Raw genomic sequence first — 14,670 nt, forward strand, 5'->3', positions numbered from 1 at the left:
GCCGTGAGGCAAAGCATGCGGCGTGCGTGATAAAAAAATAAGCAAAGCTGTCTACGAACGTGAAAAGAAGACGGCGCGGTTCGTTGAGACAGTAAATGAATAAAAGTGCAGCTGGAACTTGGAGACGGGAAGAAACGGTCGAACGTTCGCAGCATAGGACAGCAGTGGAAAGAAGTGGAGGCACTGCAGTATGGCAGAGCAACGGCATAGCATGTGACTATGTCGCATGCATTTCTCTTACTACTGCACCTTAAATGACACAGACAGCACATTATGAAGCCGTGTTCATGCAACGCTTTGCTTTTCAAATGAAATCAAACTCACATTTTATTCGTTTTCATGTTGTCTTCATGATTAAGTGGTACTTCCACAAGATGTAAACAAAACAAAACAAAATCTGATAACTGCAAAAAAAAAATGTATAGCAAGACAATACAGAACAACAGAACTTCTGAGTTTCTTTTATAAACCAAGACATATTTAGTAAACGGCCATTTAATTGCCACACAGCGTCTTCCTGTGCACTTTTACCTGTCACCCCCAACAACTGATATGATCTCATAGTAACAATTGTTGCAGTACGAGTGACAACTATAGAGGGGTTTTACTGATTTTTGTTTAGTCTTTACTTCTATTGTCTTAATGACTTCTGTAAACATTTTTTGGCAAGCGAACTTGCTTCTTTTTCATTTCCGCTACATTTCTAGTTCCAAACGATTTGATTCCCTTTGAAACTACCTGAAGAAAAGTATTCATTTTGTATTCACTCCATTCACACATGCCCGAAGTGAATATGTCTACTGAGAAGTGAGACAGATACGCATTCCTTTGGTTAAAAAACAAACCCGACTAAACAACACCCTGCCACGGTGGCTCAGTTAAGATGCTTGGCTACTGAACTGGAGTACTTTGGTTCGAACCCGGCCACGGTGACCACATTTCGATGGAGCAAAGCGCAATGACATCCATATGCTGTACAGTCAGTGCACGTTAAATATCCACAGGTGGTCAAAATTATTCCGTAGCCATCCACAACAGCACCTCTTGCTTCAAGCAAGGGACCATGTCTGGGTTTCTTTGTAAGACTGGCAGAAGCTTGCCTCAATTGGCCTTTACACATTTCATACAGTTCATAACTCGTGATTCATGAAATAGTTAAATACTTCACTATGGTGGCCAATATGGGCAAGGAAGCCTTTCTCTTTAGCCTTCATCAAAGGAAGTAAAAGACAAAGTGGCTGCAGTTGATTTATTCAGCCCTTGATAAGAAATTTGACCTTATGTACATCCGCGTAATGCCACTAGTACTTTATTAGACCCTTACCTTATATCGAAGTTGCCTGAAGGCCATTGGAAAAGCAAAAGTAAACTCTTGTATTTCAGTACCACATGTTTGTACAGACACACGGTGAATGTGGTCAGAACAAAACCTTATCATTTATCTAAACGGGCAGAGGAGGGCAGGGGATGCTGTACTTTGCATAAAATTATTGATTGCATGTTTCCTGAAATCACACACAATTACAATAAATACATTGCAGGTATTACAAACCACACCAAACCAATGGGTACAAGCTTCATAAACAGCTGCCTGTACCCTTATTGAACAATTAAATAGAAGATTTTCCTAACACGACTCATCAAAAAATGCCACAATCAGCACCTTCGAGCCCTTTCGTACAAGTACGACTGATGTGATCTTGATTCGCATATGAACTAAGCAATACCTAACTTGAATCCCCAATAGCATCATCAACATGAAGAACCATGGTCATTATCACAAGCAAAAGCAAGAATTAGAAAGTTATCAAATTACCACTAACACTTAATGTACACAAATAATATAACCTACAACATAAAACAACATGCCCCTATTGCAGCTAGCGCAAGCTGCATGCGCCATAAACAAAGCACCTAGTATGTACAAACACTCCACATCAGAAGTGAGCAGGCCACTTTGGCTTGTCCAGGGTCGTGGCAGTGACAAAAACACCTGCTCGCAGGACTCGGAGAAACGCGCTTCACAACACGGCCGGGTCAACACCAAGAAAAATAAAAATAGCCGTGCAGAAATCCATAGCGCCCACCTCTGGGTGGTCGGTACCCGCCACGACCTTCGGTCACGAGGTCTTCTTGGGCTACGACAAGTTGAAGCAGTGGTCCTCTTGAGACGTCAGAAAGAATGTCAAGACGGTAGGCTGCGTCACACCACATAACGTCCCCGAGTCTTTTCTTGCGAAGAGCCACAATACTCGTTATATATGAGCTTTGCCAGAAACAGGTGAAACACCACAATGAGGAACGTAATGGACACCCAGAAGAGCGCTGGCAGACCACCAAGCTGGTGACCGTGCCTATGTAATGCGATGACGTGGTGCTCGTGTGCCGGTGCTGAAATGGTTGGAAAAAAAGAAAAAAGGATAGGAAAGCAAGAATAAATATTCGCTTATGCAACTTAATACGCTTGGGGTTAGTCTTTTTCTAAAGCAGAAACTGTAACCTTTCACATTGTACAGAAGTCAACAGAATTGGAACAGCATTTTCAACTCCGTTAATTGGATTCGTACACATGCCCGAGTAAGCTTTACTGCTACAGCTTGTGAATGAAAATGTGCAAGTTTTACTGGGGTGCTGTTGGTTATATTCGTAAACTCCTTAAACAAGCTTTCCCTAATCTGACCAGTGTGTCTTATTACTATGTAGTTACTATAACAGCTAGAACTGAGGAGCGGCAAAGACAGCAAAGATTTAATGACACAATATAGAGTACCTCTTAGAACCCTTCTTATTCTAACTTGTTAAAATTTAATGTGCTTTGTCACATTTAGGGACATCTAGATGGACAAGGGCCATACCTTCGACTACCTCCTTGACATGTATGGTTTGGCTGAGCTCTTTCATATGTTCCAGGTCTGAGGTAATGTACAGCACAGCCGTGACAGGCTCAGTAACTTTCACCGGGAACTGCTTTGCCTTGAAGCTGCACAAAAGAAAATGAAGAAAACGTCACACACTAAAATATATTTCGTGCTGCATATAACGTGTAGAGAACAGAACACCTCTTTGTGATCAGAAGCTATGTGTTACTAAACATGACGTGCAAAAATTCAAAACTCCAGTTATCAGGACAAGGACGAACTTGGGAAGCTGCATAGCTCTCTTTCGTAGCTGTATGGTTGCAGTGCAATTTGCTGGAAGCTGATAAGTAATTACAGTACTAACTTATTTTAACGTGGAGTCACACTCGGTTATCCCACTGACAAGTAGGATTACTGATACAACGCAAAAATCTACATCCCCATGGCTCTCGAGAGCAGAATGGCAGCCCATACTCAAGCTTCACTGGCGGGTCGAGGCATCCACCATCGCAGGCGTAGTAGTCGCGGTCACTCCGGTCGAGCCAGACGCGCAGCAGGGCTTTGTTGTCGTCGCCAAGGACCACGCTCACGTTGAGGTGCGTGGCGTTGCCATAGCTGATGCGTCGAAAGAAGAGTTCTCTGTGCAGGTCCTTGGGCTGTATGTTGAGCTCCAAGTGGCTGTCCTTGAAGAGGAAGGCACCAAGGCTCAGGACGACAGCCTGCAGCACACCTTCCGCTCCTGTTTACACCAAGGAGCGAGGCAGTGGAAGAAGGAATACACCAGCATAAGTGCTGCAGCCCCTTACCAAACAGAGTGTCGACATATGTGTGCGGAGGATGTATTTCACTGTAAATGCACCATACTTATTGGCATTTTAGTGCACTGAGAAATACCCAAGCCAAGCATTGGCATTGTGTGCGCCGTTGCTCTGATGGGATAAGTTATTTCGTGACAATGTTAATGCAATTGATGTCATTCTTTTACTGCGACCTACGCTCAGCAGTTGCTGACCCTAGCACTCCCATCTGAAGCTCGCAGCCTAAAAAAATCGTGACAATTTTATTGGAAGGTGAGAGTTGGCAGGTGGCAAGGCCAGGCACTGATTGGTTGGCAGGTTGTGTGAAATCAAGGTCAGATGGCATGATCGACTTTGAATGAGCTGCCAGCTTGGGCAGCTTCTTCCATGTAAGAGAAAGGGTGCGAGACGAGAACTGAACACCGTCAAACATCATCTGCCATCACCTTTGGCCAAGATGTTTCATGGCGTCACTGCCGCGTGGCCTTGCGCAAGTAATTCAAGCTAAAGTTTGTATAGCCTAGCCCATGACTGATCATGTAAGGCTGCAACGGTCATCTTAGAACTATTTTGGCGCACTCATCCAGAAGGCACAGCCCAGGGCCTCCTCTCACACTGCGTCCTTAAGTGCACGCGCTGACTGTAGGTTCCCGAACATTTCAGCACTTTCTGGTTGGTTGTGGGAAGGGAGCACTATGTCACATGTGCCGCAGAGCAGGGTACGCACTCTCTCTCTCCTCTCCTCTCTTTTCTCGAATTGAACAAGGTTATTTGAGAGCGTGCCATTGCGAGACTGTTGGTTCTCGGTTAGGCTTCGACAGCGGAAGCAGGCAGAACCTGGTTTCGGAGAAGTCGTCATAAGCGAGCCGTGAGCTCGAGTGTTGCTTGTTACGTCAGCTTGAGGAGCTGCGCTTAGTCTTGAGCCAGTCGTTGTTGTAGAAGTGTAGTTACCTCTCTTTTTTGTAAATATGTTTCTGTACTGTTCTGTATGAAAAGTTAAGCTTCGTCTGTTGCTCAGAGTTCGCCGTCCTTCGCCTGTCCGTGCCATCGACACAATTCCAACCAAATCTACGGGCACCTTGGAGTCAAGGCACAGAAGGGAAGAACATACCAAACCTAATTTTACTTGACTTGACCTCTGACCTTGACTTGACTTTTGATTTAGCCTTTGACCTTAACCTAAACCACGAGCCAAACCAGTACTTCTCAGCACACTGCCATTGGCCTAACTGACTTAAGCCTCCCCTAATTTTTAGTTCAAATCATGGTTAACTCATCAAAGTGCAGTGGATGACACTGCTTATGTTATGTTTTGTTTCGTGTATACCCTCCCCCACTGTAATGCCACTTGGCGATGTGGGTAAATAAATAAATAAATAAATGTGCATCCTAAGGTACTCTGAAGGATGGCACTGCCGTTGCAAGTGTAGCCCATGAAAGGTCAAAAATATGTCAAAAGGAAGACAACAGTAACAAAAATGGTACACTGTAAATAAAAATTCCTGAGCCAAATTACACTGCATTGGCATGTGAAATGTTCAAGTTCACATAAACATGGCCAGATAACGAGCTTTAGTCCGCTATTTGCAGCTTTGTTCGATTTCTGAGATTATTCTCTGCTTCTAGGTGTTAACCATAAAAGTCTTGCTGTATACTACAGCGGGTGTTGCAGTCAAGTTGATAGGTAATTGGTGCTAAACCTAGAAACAGTTTCATTATAGGCCTTTCCTTGCAATACCCAAGTCAGCACTGACGAAGCTCTTACTGAGAGCCAGAAATGACAAACATTTCCAGAATCCACTGGTAGGTGGAGCTACAAAAAGGCAACAGAAATAGTTTGAATGCAAGATGAATGAAAAGACATAACACATACCTGTTTTGATGAGTTTTGAGCACCCTTGGTTCTCTAGTGTCAGCATCCACAGGTTTACTGCATTTGTAACTGACTGCAGGCTGGTAGAGTCAGGCCACAAAGTGGAGGCTTGCCTGTAATACATATGTGATACATTTCAGAACCTTGTTTCTTAATTGGTAACATGTTCAGTTTGCAGTTTGCATTGTCACATTTAAGCTGCAACCAATGACAATCAGAAAGCCAGAACAGACTGGCTGTTTGTGTTAAAGCATGGCTAGTTGGTTGTTTGCACTGAAGCATAACCAATAATAACAAACAGTAGGTTATTTCACTGTTTATAAGAAGTGACAGGATATATAAACTCGAAGTTGTGTTAGGAAACTTGACATATAATGTCATGCAACTTTGGCTACCTTTAGCTGTATGCACACTATGTTAGCTCCAGTTTTGTGCACTTTATACACTAACATAAAAAGATTTTGCACCAAATGTAGTTTCCACGCACTAACTTTTCAGCTCACATAATAACAAAAGTTCATTCAAACTGAAAAAAAGAAAGAGTCACCCAAATATTTCCATGCAGTATATCCAGGAGAGAGAACTTTCCTTGATAAAATCCTTGACAAACTTGAAATTTCTGAGACATATTTCACCTGTCTGAAACTAGACAAGCAAGCTAAACCTGCTATGAGTAAGTACAACTAAAAATTTAAAAAAGAAACGGTTTAGAAAACTGAAATAAACAATCATTTGTAATAAACACGATTAGTGACGCATGTTCAATATTTTTTGCACTTTTCTCATAACAGAATATTTATTTCTTAGAATAGGTTCTATGAAGTGCATTGTGAGTTTTCCCAAACAGCTAAATCTACGCATGCTTGGTTTTAGTGCACATTTAGTGCAATTTCCAAAGCCCTCCAGTACGGCACCACTTATAGTCAGAGTTGCTTTGGCACGTTAAACCCTAAACCCAAAACAAAGGAAACAATGCACGCTTAAACCTCTACCTTTGCTCTGCCCACCATAAACTGGCACTCACCACAACTAATTGATAGTTAGCCGTATCTTTTTCCAGCCAGACATTATAATTAAATAAGGGAATTTTCCTAACAGACTGTGCATCTGCACATCTTTTGTGCTTTCATGGTGGCTGAGTGAGATGGGATGAATGCCAATAGGCATGGGTTTCTTTAGCACCTTTCGAAAGCTGGTGGGGTCCCACCCAGGCCAACAAAACTGAGAGGCCCTGCTTTAAACAAACTCTCAAACAGCTACATATCTGTGCCACAGCATTTTCTCTGCTCAGGTACAAGCCAGGAGGCCTTAAATCATTTTTCTACACTTCATCGTGAAAGGGAGAATGACCCAAAGATATGCAATTAAGCATTCAAGGCACCGAGAAAGTTTCCCGATGTGCGAACCACTCACAGAGTGTGGTGACCACCGTAGCAATGCTCCGGATAGGCAAGAAGTGCCTGCAGCTCCCGGTGTTCAGCTGGGCCGGTGTTCCACTCAGACGCCAGTGCACGCACGTGTGAAAGTATGTAGTAGATGGTGCCGTTGATGACGTCTCCGTTGAGCGCACCGTACGCCTTGGACTGACTGATGCCAAAGCCGGTGCTCCACAGCTGTGCACAAAACAGAGGGCAAAGATAAACTTGTCAGTCTCGAGACAAAACGCCCACCCATTCTGAAGTGGCACAGTGGTGACTCTAGCAAGGAGGCTTACGGTCAACTCTTGGTAATCTGAACTCGAATGGGACCAAATGCACGGTTTGCATTTGAGGGGAGCTTTTCTAATGCACCCGATACTGATGAAATAAACACTTGAATCTAAGCTAACAAAACTATCCCCGCTTGCACTACTCGAACAAGAGACTCCCAACTGTGGTCAGGTTAACGCAGAATGCAAAACAGTCTTTACAGGCAGTGAGACACGAGTACACAACACACACAGCGAGCAGCGTTTGCTTTTCAGCTTTTCTTACCCATAACTCACTCCTGTCTTCAGAATGTTTTATACTCTCCTACATAAAAACAATATGAATATGGCTATCCCTGTTCACTGCACTGCGATGCAAGTCTCAAATCTCACCTGACTCCAAGCGTCGACGTGCATGTTTCGAAGGATGTGGCTTTCAATGCTCACGACCCTCTGCATTTCCTGCAATGTCAGACGAAACAATGTGAAATGAATTAACAATCAAATCACGGCACAGAAAGTGCATCCTCACCCATACTACACTTAAGCAAAAAAAAAAAAAAAGTTAACACACTGTTCGAGCTCCCGTATCGGTAGGATCCTACAGCTCAGCCAACAGTCTTGCAGGTTTTCTTCTTAACAGCGGTCATACACTGACGGAGGGGAAATACAGTAGCACTTTCATACTAGATGGTGCAACTAGATTCTAAGCTCTCCACTGCAGTGTGCCTCACAGACGAGCTCTATCTAACTTTATTAAGTGAAAACTAAGATACTCGATTGTTGCACACCAGAGTTGCACTGAAAGCCACGAGGAAATTCAAAGGCTCTGGATTAATTTTGATCCCATAAGGGTTTCTCCAACAAGCACCAGGCTCTCAACAATGGCTTGGCACTTCATCTCCTACGAAATATGGCTTTAGCACAATGCTACAAAGTCACTGCTCACATAAGGGTTTCTCCAACAAGCACCAGGCTCTCAACAATGGTTTGGCATTTCATCTCCAACGAAATATGGCTTTAGCACAATGCTGCAAAGCCACTGCGATGAGCACTGGTATGCGAGAATTTGGACATCAACACTCACCTCTTTGAGGAATGACTGGAGCTGTGAAACTGCAGATGGGTAGTCCTTTGATTTCAGAGGCCCAGAGTAATCTACCAACGTCTGTATCCTTAGCACTGTGGAACTGTAAAGAGTATATTAAATGTCAGGTCTCCCCCTCTCATAAGCTTGTTTAATGAGTTAACACAGCACAGACGAGTTTAAAAGAGGTAGGTTTCCTTCAATGCTCCGTGCAAGTATGCAGTGCGAGTGACAATTTGTTGCCAGGCAGCAATGTTTTATGCTTCCTATAGCTTTGCATAACCCTTGCAGAAACTGCAAGCCACTTAACTTAAAAAAAAAAAAAAAATGACAGCAAATTGCATATTCAGTGGAATCCAAAGTAGGTACGCTACCATTGCTTAGAAGCAAAGAAGTGCGCATGAAGCCAGCACAAGCTGCTTCACAATGTGGCAAGCGGAGCAGCGATGCAAAAATGCTGAGCGCCCGACGTTGTGCAGAGCGAACAGTACGGTCCACTGTTAAAAGGAATGTCCTACTGCGCAGCCTAAACACTCTGCAATGCGCCGTGACCGACAACTGGCGAGAATGGGCGGCACCATGTGCAACCTTTGTTGCCAGCTCTGTCAGGAGTGCTTTGTAAAGCGTGGCAGACATGGGGTCTCATGCTCCCTCTAGCAGTGGACCAGACTGTACATGTCTGCTGTCTGCGAGGGCTGAGGGGTGACCGACGTGAGGGAAGAGAGACCAAATTTGGTAGAGCACAAGCAACCCGTCCTCACCATTCATAGTCCCCAGCGAGAACCCGACAGCAAAATCAAGAAAGCCCACCTCTTTGGCTCAACTGTGACTGTGCTGGGTAGCTTCGGCGTGACGAGAGCAAAGGCAATGACTGTGTCCTTTGCGCTGCCAGTCGAGACCTTGCCGTGCCAGATGATGTTCTCCTGGCCGTATCGATCCTTTATTCTGTAAACAAAATGCAAAAAGAAAGGGGGATGTTGAGAAGATGAGACCTTGAACAAGCATTCTTACTGAAAAAAAGCTATAAGAACTGTCCAGAAACTTCAAGAGGGAATGTGATAGCATTTGGGTTCTAAGCTATGTTTCAGTTTTGTTGTTTCGTTCTTCAGCATACAACCCGATATCCATTGATGGCAGAAGCAAGATCCTGAATTCTTCACAGGTAGGCTAAGAGAACCTGTTTTGAATTTGACTTCTGCGGGTCATGCTCTGAGACTGATCCTTTGTAGTCACGTGAGCTCTTAATGTCATCACGTAGGGCAATCAGGAAATTTCGTCTTTCATAGTGGCAGGATTTTAGTGTGACAGTAACTGTGTCCGAATGTTTTACAATGAAATAAAGACGAAGCAGTTATGCAATTCCCGACATTTTTCTAGTACAGATCTTCAAAGCATGACCGCTGGCATCTTTGACCCTGTCCCCATGCTGCCATCACTTGCTTCATGGCCCTCTATTTTTGATGGTCCCAGGAATAGTCACCCAGCGTCACAGTACACTATTATGTTTCCATTGTGGATAAGAAGCTGCTGGAGCTGCTGCAGAAGGAGAAGTGGAGCTAACATAAGAGGTGTACCAAAGAAATCCATATAAAGTTGAACAACATTAACAAAAGATTTGTTTTTCAGTAATTGGCCAACGTTTTGCAGTTGTTTGCAGTGTACGTTTGTTATTGCTCACAGGGCCACCACCACAGTTCCACAGATTTGCTGGTCCTACTTGTCATTTTATTTGTTATCATAATTTACAGCTACATCCATCCACCTTCCTCACAAGAATTTGTGTGCAACAAATGAGCTTCATATATTAATGCGTTAACTCCCTACTCCTTGCACAGCCTCGTTGCAGTGGTCCCTAAGCAATCTAGGAGATAGTTATAGGGCTGCGCACTCCTATTTTCGTAATCCCCACCACCTTAGCACATCCCCCTTTGCACCGAGAGAATTAGCGTGTAATGCAAACAAATATGCCCCACATGCAGCTGTTATTTTGCCACCACCTGTTCACATGACTTTTTAGTTTATTACATTAAGTGCTAAAAATGCCCTGGTCATCCAAACATGAGCAGTAGATGCACAAGTACTAGTGGTGTAACCTGCTATGGGCAATGCAAACTGTTCGCTGTGGAAATCCTATGTCCTCTTCAGCAGTAATTGCTCATTTATGGACCCTTCTGTATATCTTCTATAGCTTAAAACTCCAATATGGTTTTGTAAAACTTGTGCACAGCTTCAAGGTCAGCACGTTGACTGATAATATTCAGAGACTTGTACATATAAAAAATAAAATTTAAATGTTCCTTGTTTTCTAATTGCAGTGCAACATATAATTACTTTGTGGTGAAATGATGGTTTGGTTCATGAGATTTACATTCCAAAGTGACTCAGGTTGTGCAGGCCACCATAGAGCAGGGCTGCCAATAATTTCAACCACAGGGGGGCTGTTTAAAGTGCAGAAACATTGAACAGTACATTGGCGTTGTACGTTTCACCTCTAACAAGCCCCTTGAGCTACTGCGGCGAGGCTCGTGGAATTACCAAAATCACTATTTCTTTAATTGTGTGTGTAAGCACCCACAAACAAGTATGACACTTGGGACACAATTGTGTGAGTAATTTGTTGGCTGTCATGAAACTACCCTCCCATCCTTGCATGGCTTTTCGTGTCAGGGCAGTTGTCCTCAGCGTCATGAGCTTGAATCCCTTCTCAAGATGGCACTAAAATGCGCCTGCCAAATACTACATGGCCTTGAATACCTTTTTTCTTCAAGCACCATTATGCTACATTTACCACACACAAAAGCACCATCAGCACAACATTTATTCCCTCCATGCTGGACACGCCATACATATTACGGTGATGAATCAGAACAAAGCATTCACATAATGTTGTTAGTAGCATGCAACTTAGAATGAAAAAGCAAACAAACCCGAGAGGCTTTGCCTGAAGGTTCTCGGTTGTGGACCCCTTCTGCTCAATGCCAAATGTGATTGGATCAGACTGCGAAGTGCAAACAAGGAATCCCAAAAATAACATCACCAACTGTGCAAGAAAGTGAATGTCCCAATTAACTAAAAAATCGTTGAGTTTTCTCACTCACCAATGGGTTCACAATCTTGACACTCTGTACAAGTAGGGATGGTATTGTTCGGTGGGCATAGTAAGTGTGACTGACGCTGATCGTTTTCCTCCTCTGTAATGCAAAAATGCATTGCTGAGCTCAGACAATGCCCACACAGTAAGAGAAACATCCTGCAGTGCTCAGCTTCCACGAGGCACAAATGAATTTCTTTTGCACAAACACCACTGCCTTTTTCATGACACAGCAATCTAAAAGACATATGTGCAACATTTCACAAGATTTATCCTGAGACAATAAAATCTCGTGCAACATACTGGAGTTACAATCACATCAGCCCAGCTTGGAACCTACACTCGCAACACCTCTCATAAAACTGGCAATTTGTAGCAAGTGATTATAATTAAGGACTTAGTATGTTAACTGTCGAAGGAAACATCCTTACCTTGTTGAAACACTGATACCTGAAAACGGTACCTTTCACAAAGTGCACCACGTTTCCTTCTGAAAAAATTGTGGCACAGGCAGTCAGACAACTATGCGTGTAGGGCACGCAAAAAGGTGAAAGCTCTCTACTCATAAAAAGCAATGCTTGCTAACCTTGATGAGATGCTTGTGGGTATATAATCTCAACTCCAGGATGGAAAGGCAAAGCAAGAGACAGGGTTCGATTGTTGAAGACATACAGGGTATTGTCGTCATCAACAGAAAACCCAATTTTGCCGTTTCCTGTAAAAAGGCATCACATAACATTAAAATACTATTATTTCTCAGCTAGAATTCTAATGAGCACATCAAATCAAATGCTTTAAAACTCACCAACAAATGAAAGCAGCTGCTTGTCAGTCGAGCTCTCATAACTACGGTACAAGCTGGCATCAAATTCTCCCACATCCCGAAGGAATGGATCAACGTTCAGAGCTACGCAGCCAATACTTGGATCTGGTAGTGAAATAAAGCATGATAACAATGATTTGAATGTTATGCACCAAACTGGTCAGGTTCCACTGCGCGCAATCCTGCTGCTCACCGATCATTATAGGTGTCTTTCGTCGCACCCATCGAAATAGGGACGGTCCAATATACAGGACCAAAGCAAGGACCATCATAACAAGCAGCAACATTTTTCTCGATCTGTGGAATAACCATGAGCAGATATTATCACAACGATCTGCACAAGCAAGGCAATAAGCTTGCTTAGGCATCAGTTGTTTGAGCTTAGAAAACTGAACTCAGTTTGTACGTATCGTGACAATACTGGTGGAAGGCGATCAAGCCTTTTAATGCTTAGTGCTCATCAAATGGCATGCAGGTTAATGTTCCACTTCTCATTTCAATTAAAATTTTCGAATAAAACATAAAAACAAAAAAAAAAGCGAGAAGAAAAGCGAAAAGGCATGCGCAAACACAGCGAGCATGATGTACCTCTTAAGCACGAGTTTCGGGTGGTAATGAGCATGCCTAAAACAAAAATCAGCATAAACTCATTAGGAGGAGGGAAATCATTTGGGCGCGGTAGAGAGACGTGCAGCGACAGACTGTGCAGTTGGACACGCTCTTTTTCTACTCACGACAGGTAGCCATCGCAGAGCCGTTTGACTCTCCGAAATTTCTCCCCAATATCCATGGTTGTGGTGCTTCACCTGCGGGAATAGAAGGGCAGAACGTACCGCCGCCACGCTTCAGAAAGTACGCCACCACCGCAGTGAATTTGCACGGCTCGCCCTTGACACATCACTAGTTTTGAAGTCACGACAACGGCATCGACTTGACGTCTTCGATTTCTGTGACGACGCATACATTTCTGTACAGCTGACATTTACAGCACTGTCATATGCAAGGCTACAGCACTGACACATGCAAGGTGTGTGGCATCGTTGGCACCTTGTTACGTGGTCACAAGACGATGTCAGCAGGCCCAAAGCGAACGCAACACCGCAATTTTTGTATCACGACTGCCATGTGATCTGACAGCTGCTCGATGGTTGAGAGTAATCCCCACGCTAAAAGCGCTGGGCGTTCCCAAAACCGCAGGCTGAACGCGTGATCTCGGCGTACACACGCAAACTTGTTAGCGGGTCTTTGAGATGATCATAAGCAGCATACCTAAGCTTGCAACCATGTGGGACTGCGTAGTCGTTATTCAGGCCGGTGTAGTTTGTCAGCGTTGCATGAATCCTCGGTCTATTCGGGACATCACGAGGTAATAATAGTAATCTTTAACTACCTCTGCACCATCGTCGAACATCATCGCATAGACACACCAGCCACACGCAGTTGTTGACGTCGTGCAACACTGGATAGTGGCAGTGGTCTCGCAGGGAATGTTCACGTGGGTGAGTGGTCAACGCAAAAAATGTGAGATATAAGCGCAACTTTATAGCTTATCAATGTAAATCTTACCGCCTTATTATAGCATATTTTTTACTGAATAATTTTAATGACTTTGGGGCTTTCTTGGTACTTAACGCAGCAATGACTCTGTTCCCAGTGCTATACTCAGTGTGTACATATAAAATACACCGGTGCAATAATTTTTGCATCAGTGCACAGCTTTGCGGCGGGATTTATGAATTTGTTTTACAAATGTATAATGAATTTTAAAAACAATTATTGAACAATGACAAAACAAAAAATACGTGCAAAATAATACCGTAATAAATATAATTTAAGTTTTTTGAAAGCGCTTATTATTATTTTTTTGCGATCTCAGCCCGAAGATTTTGCACTTTTCTTACACCGTTGATTTCTGAAAGCCCAAGAGCGAGCTGTTGTACACATATGCACACTGTGCCTCACTCGAACGCATCAGCACTCGGTTTCGCCGCTATGGCGTCTGGCCAGCGCGCGTTTGTTCAGAAACTGAGCAAGTAAGACTTTCTTACCAAATTCATCTCGTTCGTGTGGGGCTGCGCGGGCACGGACATTTTATTAGGCTGTACAAAGTGACACCTTCGTTTTTGTTTTGCTGCCATGAAACCCACGCTCACTGAACAGCAGGGCGTTGACAGGACGTTGTGCCGTTACTTTTGCATGCGGTCATTCGCTCTGGCATGGCGCTCATCGCATTTTCGTTTCAGACAAGCGAATGCCGACGTCAGGCGGCAAATTGCAACGAGCACAGCGGAGAGGGATTGCGCTCATGGACTCGGCGGAACTCAAGGGAGTGTCTGTATTTGCATCTGATTAATTTCTCGGAGCTCGTTACGAAACCAAATGTAGATTTCTCGCTCATAGCTCAAAACTAAACGTCTCTGTTGACGCGCTCTTTCGTAGACCCGACTGTGCTTG

General features: G+C 43.7%; 2 protein-coding genes across 5 annotated transcripts in view; one reads left to right on the top strand and one right to left on the bottom strand.

Annotated features, from left to right (window-relative positions):
- Nucleotides 1–278: 278 nt before the first annotated feature.
- On the bottom strand, nt 279–13,689 carry LOC146182247 (uncharacterized protein KIAA2013 homolog). Of its 4 annotated transcripts, none has more exons than XM_084577303.1 (17): nt 13,486–13,689; nt 12,951–13,022; nt 12,805–12,840; nt 12,410–12,513; nt 12,199–12,321; nt 11,980–12,108; nt 11,825–11,883; nt 11,401–11,493; nt 11,230–11,300; nt 9,113–9,247; nt 8,303–8,405; nt 7,609–7,677; nt 6,942–7,141; nt 5,529–5,641; nt 3,333–3,597; nt 2,856–2,980; nt 279–2,391 (listed from the first exon to the last, which is right to left on the bottom strand). In XM_084577303.1, exons 2-17 carry the CDS (start codon nt 13,004–13,006, stop codon nt 2,204–2,206), a joined length of 1,869 nt encoding a protein of 622 aa, XP_084433429.1. In that variant the 5' UTR covers nt 13,007–13,022; nt 13,486–13,689; the 3' UTR covers nt 279–2,203. The 4 variants fall into 4 exon arrangements, with proteins under 4 accessions (XP_084433429.1, XP_084433430.1, XP_084433432.1 ...); XM_084577304.1 differs by having other exon boundaries at nt 13,607–13,672; XM_084577306.1 differs by lacking the exon at nt 12,805–12,840.
- A 452-nt stretch (nt 13,690–14,141) lies between these two features.
- The window catches only part of Zir (dedicator of cytokinesis), a 66,929-nt gene continuing 66,400 nt past the window's right edge, over nt 14,142–14,670 (top strand). The window contains exons 1-2 of the mRNA XM_084577308.1: nt 14,142–14,249; nt 14,460–14,547. Of these exons, the coding sequence (XP_084433434.1) occupies nt 14,161–14,249; nt 14,460–14,547 (177 nt within the window). The 5' untranslated portion in view covers nt 14,142–14,160. The remainder of the gene's footprint in view (nt 14,250–14,459; nt 14,548–14,670) is intronic.

The sequence above is a fragment of the Amblyomma maculatum genome, chromosome 8, assembly GCF_055883805.1.
Source record: "Amblyomma maculatum isolate TAMU_Amacu chromosome 8, ASM5588380v1, whole genome shotgun sequence".
NCBI classification, from domain to species: Eukaryota; Metazoa; Arthropoda; class Arachnida; order Ixodida; family Ixodidae; genus Amblyomma; species Amblyomma maculatum.